General features: G+C 33.6%; 2 protein-coding genes across 3 annotated transcripts in view; one reads left to right on the top strand and one right to left on the bottom strand.

The window, feature by feature from the left end:
* The window catches only part of Gaba-b-r3 (gamma-aminobutyric acid type B receptor subunit 3), a 61,704-nt gene extending 51,856 nt beyond the window's left edge, over positions 1 to 9,848 (bottom strand). The window contains exons 1-2 of the mRNA XM_083086177.1: positions 8,799 to 9,848; positions 667 to 2,960 (exon numbers count right to left, since the gene is read on the bottom strand). Coding sequence (XP_082942303.1) covers positions 667 to 2,907 — 2,241 coding nt within the window. The 5' untranslated portion in view covers positions 2,908 to 2,960; positions 8,799 to 9,848. The remainder of the gene's footprint in view (positions 1 to 666; positions 2,961 to 8,798) is intronic.
* Eaat2 (Excitatory amino acid transporter 2) overlaps positions 1 to 14,053 on the top strand; it is a 48,886-nt gene that overhangs the window by 16,147 nt on the left and 18,686 nt on the right. The gene's annotated exons all lie outside the window — the stretch shown is intronic.

The raw sequence follows: 14,053 nt of genomic DNA, 5'->3' as shown, positions 1-14,053 counted from the left end.
AATATAGTAACTGTATAATATATTTAATGAGATACAAAATAGTTATATAAACTCTTATACTTTATTCATAGTAAAAGTATTTTCTACAAAAAATCTTTCTTGAATAGAATAAATAGTAAAAACTTGATAATTATTGAGATCTTATAAAGTTTATATATATTTTATTTTAAATGATTATTTTAATATCATTTACTAGCGAGAAATAATAGATTTGAATAATCAATATTTTCAATATTCACTGAAAAAAAGCAATTTACACGGAATAACGTTAAGCTGGTAATTCGTTGATTTATAGAATAAGTTAGATTGTATGCTGTTTCAATAATTTCTCCCTACTGGGAAGACAGACAGGATTTAATACAATCCCATGGATCATACTGTGCACATGTATTGGTAATCAGACACGGAAATCAATTGTGACTAAGAACAGTAACAATGTACACAAGTGCAAGATTAAGCGAATAGAAACTTGGGAAGTTATTTTTTATATTAATTTACTTTTCGATCACATAATTCTTCTCACATATATCATTTCTCTTTTTCCGATTTATTTAAATATAAAAAAGCAATATTTTTCTAATTATATAATTTCTACTATTATTAAAATAAATATTTTATTACTAAATGCTCAATGACAACGTTTACTTTACTAATAAGCTAACTCACCTTAGTATCATTGTAAATAAGTCGCAGACGGAAGCGCTTCAACACATTCGATTCGTTGACTCGCTCGACCGCTAATTTCGCTGCTTGAAGCTCACAGGATCCTTCCAGTCTCGGTTCCGCTCCGTTTGTCATCTCGAAGAGACCCAGGATGGTTATATTCGTCTTCTCTATCGGTCTTATACTCGGCTCTGTTACATCGATCTCCACCCTTCCATCGGAATCGTTCTTATCCTTCTTCGTCACGTTCTCGAAGTCGCTGTATGTGATATTTGGAGTCGTCGCGAGTTTTTCGGTGCTCGATTTGACACCGGTCGACGACATATCGAGCAGCCACGACTCGTCGAAAGTGTCATTTCGTTTCTCATTCCTCTCGATCATCTCCTCGCCTTTATTATTCTCTTCGTCCATTCCGACGTCAGAACTATCGTCCGTTTTGCGATGACGATGAAGCACGTCTCTGCTGGGACTTTTCGGTAAGTCGAGTATAGTACTCGGATATGTGGATGTTTCTTCAAATATGTCCTTGCGCGGACCAAAGTGTCGCCTGTCAAACTTTTCAACCCGCGACGGTTCAGACCGCGACTTATGATTGATTTTTACAGGGAATTTCTGAGAACCCTTGAAGCCTGTGAAAGGCGCTTCGCTGTCAACAACGTCGATATGGGTATTATTGTCGTTGACAGATATCGTTGATACGTCGACTTGTGCGAAATAACCTTTATTTTTCCGATTCAATTCCTTCATTCTACCATATTTTTTCGTTCTAAATACCGATACATTAACGCTCGATTCCAAGCACGCACTATCGCGACAATCCACGGTCAAAATTTCTGTTCCATCGGTATTCAAGTTGATCTCTGTTTGATTCTCGGTTTCCGAAATTCCGTCCATCTCGACTTGGTCCTCGATGGAAGCGGTGCTGACAAAGTTATTGGCAACTGTATTAATCGCGATTGTACCGACGTATGAAGTGTACGAGTTTGTAGACTCATTAGCAACGTTGAAGTTGTCCTCGCTCTCGCTGAAGAGGTAATCAACCGTGCTTTCGGATCTACTCGTACCGCGGCTTCGATTATCAAGAGCGTGGATATTGCGGCCATCCAAATGAGTTTGCTTCATGTCCTCGAAATCGACAGTCTTACGATTGTTTCGACCCATTCCCGAATCGTCGCTGCGTCGATTTGCCACAACGTCAATATCGCGCTCACTCGGTCGACTTGAAGTCTCACTCTCGCCCGAGTCTCTATCTCGCTGAGCTGTAAAATCGTTCATGCGATCACTCGCGCGATTAATGAGCGTTTCGGCGAATAAATTACCGGTGTGTAGATCCGTTCGTTTCACTCCATCGAGATCGACTTCATTACGATTTCGTCGACTTCTCGTCGGTATTGCCAGATGATTGATACTTGAAGCCTCGCGCAAATGCAACTGATCGATCGGAGCCTCGATTAATGTACCCTCCGTATTGCGATCGTGAACAGAGCTCTCGAGTAAATTATCGGCACTTTGACGAGGTCCATCTAAAATCGCCAAACTTGCATCATTATCGCTATCTTGATCGTCCTGAAATTGCACTTCGCTCACAACCTCATTTGCCGAGAAGTAAGTAGCTTGGAGCGTCGGCATGCTACATTGCTTCCTGATCAGTTTATCTAACCAATTCTTCGCATTATTTTCACTTTGTCTCATATTTTTAAAATTAATTTCGCTGCTAACTTGCTCATTTTTCGCAGGATCGTTAAGTCGATCATCATATTTCCGTTTCAGATAATTAGTTGCAGGTTCAGAATGCACTTGATCACCGCGTTGATAATTAGGGATAATGTTTATAAAAGTATCATCATCGATATCGTATGTTTGTTTTGTCACTGCCGGATCAGATCTATCGCGATTGAGTTGGATTTTAAACAAATCACTGGGATGATAATCATCACTGCTCCCATCGCTAGTACTTTGACTAATCATATTCGAAACTTCGTTCTCGCGTTGCATCCATTCCGATACCACTCTGGGAACATCGAGATTCTTCTGCTCCATGTATCTTCTTACCTCAACGTGGCAGGGAAGCGGGTCCGGGTCACGGCTCTGGGATCTAGTCTTTTCGTCGCACGATAAAACTGTGCGAAGAAAGGTAAGACCGAGAAGGAGGAGGGTCAGGCAATGGCGTGCGTGGAGGGCTCCGGAGGAAGAGAACAACAGGAGGAGACGAGAGAAATGCCGCTGCGTGTGGACGCGCGTCATAATCAGTCGTCGATTTTGTGACGACTCGAGGCGCTCTTCTGGTTTCTTCTCATCTGTAAAAAAAAAAGATTTTGCCATGAGCTAAATCTGAATTGTAAAATTTGTAAATGTTAAATTAATACATATATAAAATTAGTGATTATATGTACGTCATGCATTACATAAATTATAAATAATTGAAATAAAGAAAGTTTTTCACGCGAAAATTATATTAATCGAGTTAACTTAAAGTTTCAATTAATGCAATCATGATATTTAATAATCAAATTAAATAACAAAAATTACCTTTTTCTAAATGTTATTAAACGTGACAATTTTACACGACAAAAATTTCTCGGAAATGCACGTATGATATCGACATCAAAATTCGATAAATTTTATTATATTCCTTTTAACCTGTGACCGAAAAAGTACTTACAAATCAATCAAATAACTTGCCGTATAGACAACTAACTTGCAAAGCTATTTGAGTTTTTTCCTATTGATAGGTGAAAAGTTTATTTACTTGTGTTATATGTTAGATACTTTTCTCTTTTCAACATCAGAAGTTTTTCGTACATCTCGAGCAAAGAAGAGTTTTTTTTCCATCGATTTCGCCTAAAAACGCTTTACATTTAATTTGCATTCAGGAACTCATTGAAGAGTTGTTTTTGCAAAAAGTTGAATGCATGTGTCGCTTCCCCTCCCCTAATTAATTATAATCTACAACTATTGTCGAGCTGTAGGAATCGTAACGAAGCTTGCGCATGTAATTGGAAAATAGAATAATCTGCTAATGGAAATATATTCATACATAAATACCCGACCGGTTAACTCGATATCACGTTTGAGAGATTCGATGTTCTCAATTTCAAATAATAGGCTTACGAGAATGAAATAATTTCATTAAATTGGCGAGCAAGCACAAATGAAATTCAGAGGTATTACGTTGAGAGAAATATAACTGCGACACTGTATTATATTTACGAGTCTCTTCAGGACGCGTCTCCAGAAAATATACTAAGAATTTAAAATTCACCGTATTCGCTCGTTAATCTCACTTTTTGCACGGGTCTTATATTTGCATATAAAACAGAGTGTATAATATGAAGATATAATGATATTTGTTAAAACGCACGAGTGAAATTTGCTTTCGTCAGCATCAAAATTTAAAAACCAGTTATTTTTATTACAATATAATATCGCCTTTCTAGCATATCTATAATTTAATTTGTAATAAGATAAAAGCAGCTATTCTTTTCTCCTCATTTTAATAGTCGTTACACCTTTGCGGACAGCAGAATATCTAACAATATACGAAGTACGTATAAGAATATAGTACGAAAGGTACGTAATATTGCGAAAGAAAAACGATCAGACTAATCTCTGTCGGAGTAATCTGATTTTCATCGGCAGGTAATGGGGTTTCAAACGAGATTAGAGACAAGTCTTCAGGCTGAGCGCGTTCAAATCGTTATCTACGTCGTTATTACGCAGGCGAGATGGATTGCGAAAAGTTATAAAGTCTATATATCTTCCAATCGTACAAATGTTAGAGATCTGTATCTGTTTTCATTGAACAAATACAAATGCCGTCGAATACAGAAGGAATCAACATCTTTTACAATTAATGAAAGCCAATGGGGGTTATAAGTAAATGTCCAGAGGCATTTATCGTCCTTTGTCGCAGTCGAAAGATCCATTAAGACATAATATAGTTATATGATAGTATCGCACGCCCTAGTAACGCTGTTAGCTTCAAACTCTGTTATAAAGGCGCACGAAATGTTTCGAAGCGCGGCGGACGCTGTAAAGTCTTTCTTTTTCACATTCCGCCCCTTAACGAAGAGAGTTCGAAAGTACTATATAACACGAATCTTATTATTTTGTTACGCTACTCTTTTATTGTTTCGATTCAAAATCACGAGATTTTGCGAACGCGGAATTGTCGTCTCTTGTTGGAGAAGTGGGTGGCTCATTTAGTGAAACACATACGTTCGTTCCCTAACTCAAAAACTTTGTCGCGTAATCTGCTTAATGCTAGTAGTGCAATGTAGGAGTGACGACGGTACGAGAATCGCAAAAGGTAGTGTAACGAGCTCGCTAACTTTTCACTCAGGTAATGAAATTGTTGACCTCGCTTAAATGTTTTAAATGTATATCATAACTTGATAAAACATTGGTACAAGGTTTTAACAAGATGACTGCAATTTATTACATATATATGTATTATTAAATACCTAGCAATACTTATATACAAAAAAAAAATATATATATATATATATATATATATATATATATATATAATGTTGTAATTTTAATAGCCAGCAGTGTATATATGTAAACTATAAATATAAAAATAATGAATATTAGAATTATATGTAAAAATAATTAGTCGTCAATAATTTTCAACTCAATTTATATATCAGAGTAGAGTTTTATTAAATTCCCATTAAATATCTAGATTAGACAAACGTATATAAAATATCTGTAAACTCAACATACACTGTATGTCATATTTTAAATGAAGTATATGTACATATGAATCAATGACAGCGAACAAAACGAATGATAAATGATTGAAAAATATTAACAAAAATGACGGCATGAAAAAAGAATAATACTATAATATAGAATAGTATAATAAAAGTAATAAAATAATATATAACGTAGAATAACATTATAATATTTATCGAAATATATTTTTTTATAAATATATTTGTATTTATATACATCATACATATCTATTAACTTACGTTGAACTTTATTATTTTTTCTCTTTAAATCTGAGTAAAAATTTATCATTATAAAAACTTTCCTTAGTCGCCTCAACTTTGTAAAAATAAACGTGAGATTACTTAAAAAAATATATACGCATTGTACGAAAACCTTAGCTCTTTAATTTGTTACAAAATAATATATATGAAAATTTAATGGGTATGTATGAAAATTTGATAATATTATATCATAAAAATATCGTATATAGATACTCATTTTGTAGATTTTATTCTTTAATTTATTTCATCTTCTCTCACATAATTCCAGTTTAATTGTACTATTAATCATCATTTTAGTGGTGCTATTAATCATTATCAACATCTTTTCTTCCTCTTTGTTTCTTATAAATCACGTTAAATTTATGTGGCATATTTTTAAATTGTATCATTATTTACTTCGTCGGCCAGAGGTAAATCTTACTCGCAATAAAATTGGTTTTACTTTGACGTTTCTAGCGACAAATGAAGGGTGGGACCAATATCTCCCTACCGTCTTGTCAGTTGGCATAAAAGCAAAAGATATGAAATCTCGTACAAGGGTAGATATTCGTCGAACCTGACCTACCGTAAATTGTAATCATACGTCCTACGTACGTTTCGATGAAGAGTAGACTCAATTCAAACAGGAAGATAGCGAATGATGCGTTATAGAACCGATATAGATCCGATATATTCCTATATGCTACACCGGAAGTCAGGAATACATAAGGTGTGCCTGATCAAGAAATATCTTGAATATCTGGTGGTGTCGGCAAGCACGAGATCAGAACGAGATCAGAGAACGATTTTGAATAAGGGCATAAGTAACGAGAACTTTATTATTACTGTAAATTTAATTATTAAAAAATTATTTAATTATTACAAATTTAAAATTTAAAATTCAGATATCAAATCTGAAATTTTATATTGGAAAGCAACTTTTGGTAAAAATTTAATAAATATATTATTGTACACAGAGAAGATTTGCTATTTCTGTTATCCCGAATCCCTCGAGGAATTTCTTCGAAATTATGTGTGGAAGTTTAATATTGACTTTTAGAACATTTGCTTGTATTAGAACTATGATAAGACAAACTAAAATAACACGATTAAATTTTAACACAATACATAATATAAAATATAAGTATACATTTATATAATTGCAGATAAGATTATATCTATATTAACATTATAATTTTTTTGTCTTTTGTGTGATAATAAAGAATTTTTTCTAATTCATCATAGAGATTGATATATATATATTTTTATTAAGATTATTGTTATTTTCTACATATTTCAATTACACGATAAAGTCGCTGGAGGACATTACTGAAGTTAATCGAGTAAGTAGAAGAAGAAAATACTAAGGAACCGCATAAGAAAAGATTAGAAGGAAGTGAAGATCTAGATCTCTATAAGTAACGTTCAGAATTCCATTCTCCTTAACGATTGTGAAAAAGCATTTAACCAATATTACTCGTCTTAAATGATCACAGCGGATTAAGGGTTTAGAAAAAAGTCCTTCTATTTTATATCTATCAGTCAAAAGTTTGGGATACATATTACTAACTGCATTTTTATATTTATTAATTGTATTATAAATGCATTTTTTATATATTTTATAATTTGTTCCATTCTTGATTGAGTTTTTAAATATAAGACTTGATTTTATAATTAACTGTAAATTGTTTTTATACTGAAAAATTATTGGTTAATCTTATCAGTTGAGTTGAAAGTAAATGTAATTTAATATTTAATGTAGAAATACTTTTTGACAAATCAATATATTCTGATTTTGGAACTTTTCAATTTCGGTCCATGTCAAATTCCAAAGGGACATACGCTGTACAGAGAATAGTTAGATCCGACATAAGACCGAGATTAAATTTGAGTTTACAATTCGTCAAAGTGAAAAGTTAATTAATACATAACTGCGACTTACATATTAAAACAGTTTTACTTGTCAATTTCGTATGATGAATACTGTTTTGCGAACTGGTTGAGACATCTGTTTTAAAATTTAAATCGTTTGACTCAGTATTGAATTATTTCAAATCGATAGGCGAAAGTTTGCTAGCATCGCATAGGAATTTATTCCATCTTTTTCTTTATTTTATCATAATTTATAGATCAGAATATATCGGATAATTTATTCCGAATATATATTTTTTTACTATTTTAACTGAATCATTATTTATTAGAAATAAAGTAACCTGCCTCAGTCATATATACAGTATTAATCCGTAGTTCTTGAATTATTTCAATATTAAGAAAACAACAAGAGGAAATTGTTGCAGAAAACATTCACGAAAACGACACTTTGAACTTTAGCGATTATCCTCCGCCAAGTTTTATCATTATTCGCATCAAAAGACTAAAAATATTGAGCTTCTTCAACGTTATAGCGAGATCATGCCAGCAGAGATTTCAAGTGAAGAGCACGTTTTCTCACAAGCTACGTGTATTAAACTATAGGGGAAAATCTGAGAGAAACGTATGGCCCTTACAAGTTTATTGATGATTTTAATTTCCCACAGAAGGGAAGCCGATATAATTAAAAAGGTGATCTCCAATATGAAGCGTAGAGCGTCTTTATAACATGCATATTTTAGAGATAAATTACATGAGAAACGTCAGTTCTTGTGTTATAAATGAACGACCTAGAAAGCAATATGTGTAAGAATTTTAAAAAATTACACTTGTTTGAGATGTAATTGTTCTGTCATCAAAACTATGCAATTACAAATTAAATTGTCTTTCAAATGTAATATACACGTAATTTTAATGAATCGTTTTTATGCGTCGCGTCAGAATGTGTTACGATCGAAATATTAATGTAATCATATGATGTGCATAATGCAAAACATTGTTGTACTTATAATAGAACAGTTTATAGCAACGATTAATATCGTTGATCATCGAATGTGTATTATTGTCGAGAAATGTCTTGGATGTAATATTCGAAAAGCTTCAATAAACATATTCACTATACGCAGAAAGAATTGCATTAAATGCCGGGTATTTATAGCGTCATGAGACAGATAAAACGTAAGAGTTGTTAAGCTCCGAGTTGTTAACATTAGCGCCGCGGTCGACGCGACCGCTTTAAGGTGCGCGCGTCTGAAAAGGTGTAATAAAGCGGGTAAGCAGAATTACCGTAAAATTGTGCGGCATTCCTCTCTAGGCCACATTTCTCTCGTGCACGGTTTCACCAGAAATTGATTCCGGTGACTCCTCTCACAGGCGAGATCCCGTTTCGTGTTACTTGGTTGACTTTCGTTTCAACTCGCCGAGTACCGTTTTTAATCGCGTTACAAATTAGCATCGAGCAGGCTAACACTTATTAGGCGTTGACATTAATCTCCCTGCTCTTCTGGTTCGGAAAAGTGTCACTGAGCTCTTTATCACAGCGCGTCCGATTATGTATCACACGACACATCCAATTTACGCATTGAACGAGGATATCCAATCGAACTTTTGCTCTTTGATCTCACTGTGAGAATCGCTCCCTCTGATTATATCACGGCAGGAATTGTACTTCGGGATATTTATTAACTGAAATTCTCTTTGATTACTCTTGGATATTCTTCAAGCACTTCAAACACTAAGATTTCGTCCCGAGTTAAATTAATGTAATAACACATATGTCGACATAAGATCATTAGATAAATATTTTATATATCTGTAAGATTTTTGCAAATACATTAACATTTCCTGCGAAATTGAGAGCTTTCACGAGTTATCTTTAATTAATTGTCTTGTTCACGAATCGCATCGTTCAATTAATCAGATCGTAATAAAACGACTAATTGTTTCAGTCTCGGCGAAGTAATTCGTACTGCACTGACGATACTATTTTCAGAAAAGTTACTAATGCAGAACCGCAATTCCCCGCGCTCAATTTGCCGGGTAAATTAATGGAACGATGCATCATGTCCCTGGAGCCTATTCCAAACATGACGCGTATACTTTCGTCCAAATTGCTGCCTACGTTTATTGCTTTTTTTTCTCTCTCTCTTTCTCGTTCAGCGAAATGAAAGAAATGCAAGCGCAGATGACGACAGCGTCCGATTTTTTTTGATAAATTGCTCGCTTTTCGCGAAAAGCTCCTTGGGGATACTCGCGTAGATAGCGGCTATCTCAGTGTATCGTTCTGTCGATCGGAGCGATGTGCGTTACGAAAGAGCAACCGCGTCGCGTGGTGGCGGTTCGCGCACTGTTACCCCGTGATATTCGCCAACCCTCGTCTACCAGGAGGAGTTTTAGAACGACGGTATCGGCAATGCGCAGCCGCTAGTGCTTCCTACAGCCTCTAACGTTCGGATACGCGAGAGGAAACCCTCGACTCAGCTCCTCCGTGTAGCAGAGGAGATATGTGTAGATCCTTGATCCTCCTTTCTCAATCTCGTTCGCGAAACTCCGGTTCCGATGCACGAATATTATGACATGGACATTCTGTATACTTGACGCTTCTCGTATGAGAAAGTTACTTCAAAGTTGACCGCGATGAATTTTTCCTATGTCCTCTCCACGAAGCTTTTTCGAGATTGGAAATTGCATTTCTGCGAGCGAGCTTATATTCTCTGGGGGAAGGATAAATAATTGATGTGATTAATTATAGATTGTAAATGGTATTTTATATGTATAGGCCGTAATAAATTTAATAATTCATAAAGTTATATAATAAAGTAATTATTCAACGTTTGTATATTAATCGTACAATATTACAGCTGCATATAATAACAATTGTTTATTCAGAACTCATATTTGTTATATATGACAGTATACATCAGGAACCACATTAAAACTTGGATCTTTTGTCATCCTCTTTAATTAATAAGCCAAATTCTTAATCAATGCAAAGAGAAGTAAAACGAATGAAATTATATCGGGGAATTATGTACATTAATATTATTTATTATTCTCGGCAAAAGCTTTCCCAATATCTTCATGCTCAAAGTTAAAGTGACTTCCCAAACGTCTCGATGGAACTCTCCAATTACCACGGCCATCTTGAAAGCTTTTCCTCTTAATCTCATGGTGATTAAGTCCGTTCCGGTACAATTATCCCAGTAATGAGAAATGACCTCCACAAAATTTTCAAATAGCAGTACGAAATGGCTTAGAATTAGTTGCGGTGGATGAAAATTAATTAAGAAAATACTCAACCTCGTTTTCCGACTTTTCCATGTTCGTCTATGACAATAAAATATGTCAATCGCCATTCTACATACGCGGCTTTAACGATAGTTTATGTATTCGTTATATGACTGCGAGCTCCATAAACCTCGTTCGGAGTTTGAAGGACGATAAGAATGCAGCGATGTTTCACGCTGCAAGTTTCACCCCCCCTTCATTCTTCGAATAATTTACTCGTAACCGGGAGTAAAGAGCCATGCGGCTTCTCTGCCAGGGATGCATTCATCTAATCTCTCAGAAATGAGCCGTGGGAGTTAGATTGTTCCTCCATTTCACTCACAGCCATACTTTCCATAACTGAAGTTTTCAATTGAGCGACTCCGAGCGACAAACAACGGACTTTTCGTTGATTGTCCTTGAGCAGTTTGCTGCAATCAACACGGATGCAATTTCTGTTTAACGAGCAAACGAAACCACCGGTGTGCCTAGATGTTATAAAGGATTTTGACTTTTTTAAATGTTCTAATTCAAATTAGTTAAAATTTCTTTAATTTCTAAACAATTAAATTTTTTAATATTAAACATTTTTTAATAAGTAAATTATTTCTTTAATTTCTATAAATAATTTCTTAAATAATTGAAAAAATATTAATATTCTAAAATGTCAAACTATAAATATAAATATATCAATAATTCTAGTAATTTAGCTCGGAAATTATAAGAGAGAAGATTTTAAATGTAATTAAAATTTCTCATAAAATTTTAAAATAGGAACTCCAAAAAGAGATGCAGAAATAGATAAAATAATGTTTTTTTCAAAAACTAAAAAATTTTACAATGTAAATGACTAATAGAGCTGTAATACAACAATAATTTGACGACAACTCCTTGCGATCCAAAATTCAAATTGACATTTTCTGAATACAAAGCTTGTTCTTGTTTCAAAATGTAAAGCATAATTGTGTATGCAAATTAAGACGAAGTTAGGAACTTGTCAGAATAACTATCTTGACGAGGAACGCAATTCGCGCATACAATCCGCATTATTGTCGAAAGAAATAATACTTTCTTATCTGCATGGTAAAAACATGTAAGCATATTATCAGTAGCGTTGCACGCACTTAATTCCTACTAATAAGATTATGAGAGTCGCAGTCAACCGTCAGATCAACATAATGCGCTGAATGAGTAATAATTAAAAAATGAATAGCTTATAATAGCTAGCGTGAACCAAATAGTGCCTTTATTCGTGTTATTTATTTTTCTTAAATATGTATAATTTTTGAAAATTTACACTTTCCAAAATGGAATACGAGTAATTAGGGAAAGTTCGGCAAATCGAATTTTTTCCTAGGTAACCATTATTAAGACTAATACGATATTTTTCATTCAAAGTTAATTACCAGATTAAAAGTAAAATCTTTGAGACTTTTTTTGTAAATGTTACATTTATCCGCAATGATTAATAGTCTTTAAACTACATCCCGCGATAAATATATATATATATATATATATATATATTGCTTTCAGATCATCCAGAGATTTCATTAAGACTATCGGTGGAATTGATTTTTCCCTACATTTATAATCTATCTTCGATTATAGGCTCAGCATCTGCTATTTGCTTTTTTCGTTAATTTAATCTGCTGACAAGCCAACAGATAAAATATGTCAAGTGCAATTATATGCCGACAAATTCCATGGGTCCTTGTCTTTTCTTGTCCTTGAATTCTCCGCTTCGCCAAAAGAGATCGATCGACTTTAACATTTCTGTTTTGCTCTTGACTGACCGTTTAAAGCGATTACGTCGGCTCTTTTCGAAAGACAGGGCAAGGATAACGGGAGACAGCCGGTTCATCGGATAATACCCTTTGTGTCGCTTCTGAACTTGCAGGAGTTCAATTTGCTGGACATGCTTCCGGCGATCATATAGCCCTAGCACGTGTGTCTCGATTGATCCTTATACACTGAACGACGATGAGGCGATTATTCATAACGCCATCGGATGGCACAAAATAAATCAAATTATTCAACAGTCATCTAGCCGCGAGTTAGAAATATCTCGGACCAAATGTAATATTTACATTGTTTGTTCGTTTGAATTTTATTTTTAAATTAAGCGATTATTTATAATACGTTTTAATATGTAATTTCAATACTTGGAAAAATAGATCAATGATGTAACAAAACATGTAAGAAGATTTGAGTTTTGATAAATATGTAAATAATTATAAATATAATTTAACATATAACAAATAATATATAATAAATATAAAAAGGTAATTTCATTACATTTCATGATATAAGAATTCATGAGCCTCACATTCCATTTTTTTGTAAAATTTTTAATTGTAACTTCTTCATTTTAGAGCACAAAAATAAAAAGCAGAGTTAATAAATTTGGCTTCTGAGAAGTTTATATATATTATATTATTGTTATTTTATATTTTAATACTATAAAGGTTTTAATCTTCTTTCAAGAACTAAAAATTTCATTAGCGAGCAAGAAATATCGATACAATATGTTGACAGAATCGATACAATACATTAGCAAGATTACAAAATAATAGCACACTATTCGAATTCACTGTATGTGGTTAAAGTTAGCTCGGACTACCAGATTGCATCGAATCCCAATGGCGAAATTCGCTAAACTATATATACTATTCAGTAAGCTAGAGGTGCTAAGAATATTATTTCCTGCAATGTTCCGGACACCCAATGCCTTTATCGATCGTTTATCTTATTGTAGACCCAACAAAACCGAACAGTAAGTACAGATGCATTCATTGGATGAATTGATTATACAAGTATAGATATACGCGTCAAATGTATTTGCTATCTGTTCTATTTGGTACATATATTAAAATATTTGTATAACATATATATTAAAATTTTATATATTCGATGTGCTTGAAATAATATCGTAATAAAAAAAAGTAAGAAAATATATATTAGTATGTGTGTTGTGTGTGTTTTTATTAATTAATTGATTTTAATTATAAATATGAAATTGAACGATAATTAAACTCTTAATATTGTTCTATTTTCAACGATATAATATTTCTGCAAGAGGCGGTAAAAGCAAATCTCGTAAGATATATTTTCGAGTTATCCGGTTGTTAAACACGAAAGTCAAATAGAAGAACTCGCCGCACTAGTCACTTTGGTGGTCTCTTTTACATTTTACACTTTTATAAATTTAATACGAATAGAACGTTCCCTTGAAAACGAAGAGCAATGTCTACTTCGTACTTCATAAAAAGTCGACA

The sequence above is a fragment of the Camponotus vicinus genome, unplaced genomic scaffold (genome assembly GCF_025532165.1).
Source record: "Camponotus vicinus isolate PSW18456_S1 unplaced genomic scaffold, iyCamVici1.0 SCAF_13, whole genome shotgun sequence".
NCBI classification, from domain to species: Eukaryota; Metazoa; Arthropoda; class Insecta; order Hymenoptera; family Formicidae; genus Camponotus; species Camponotus vicinus.
The sequence above is the reverse complement of the archived record's forward strand: the minus strand, read 5'-3'. Positions and strand labels throughout refer to the sequence as shown.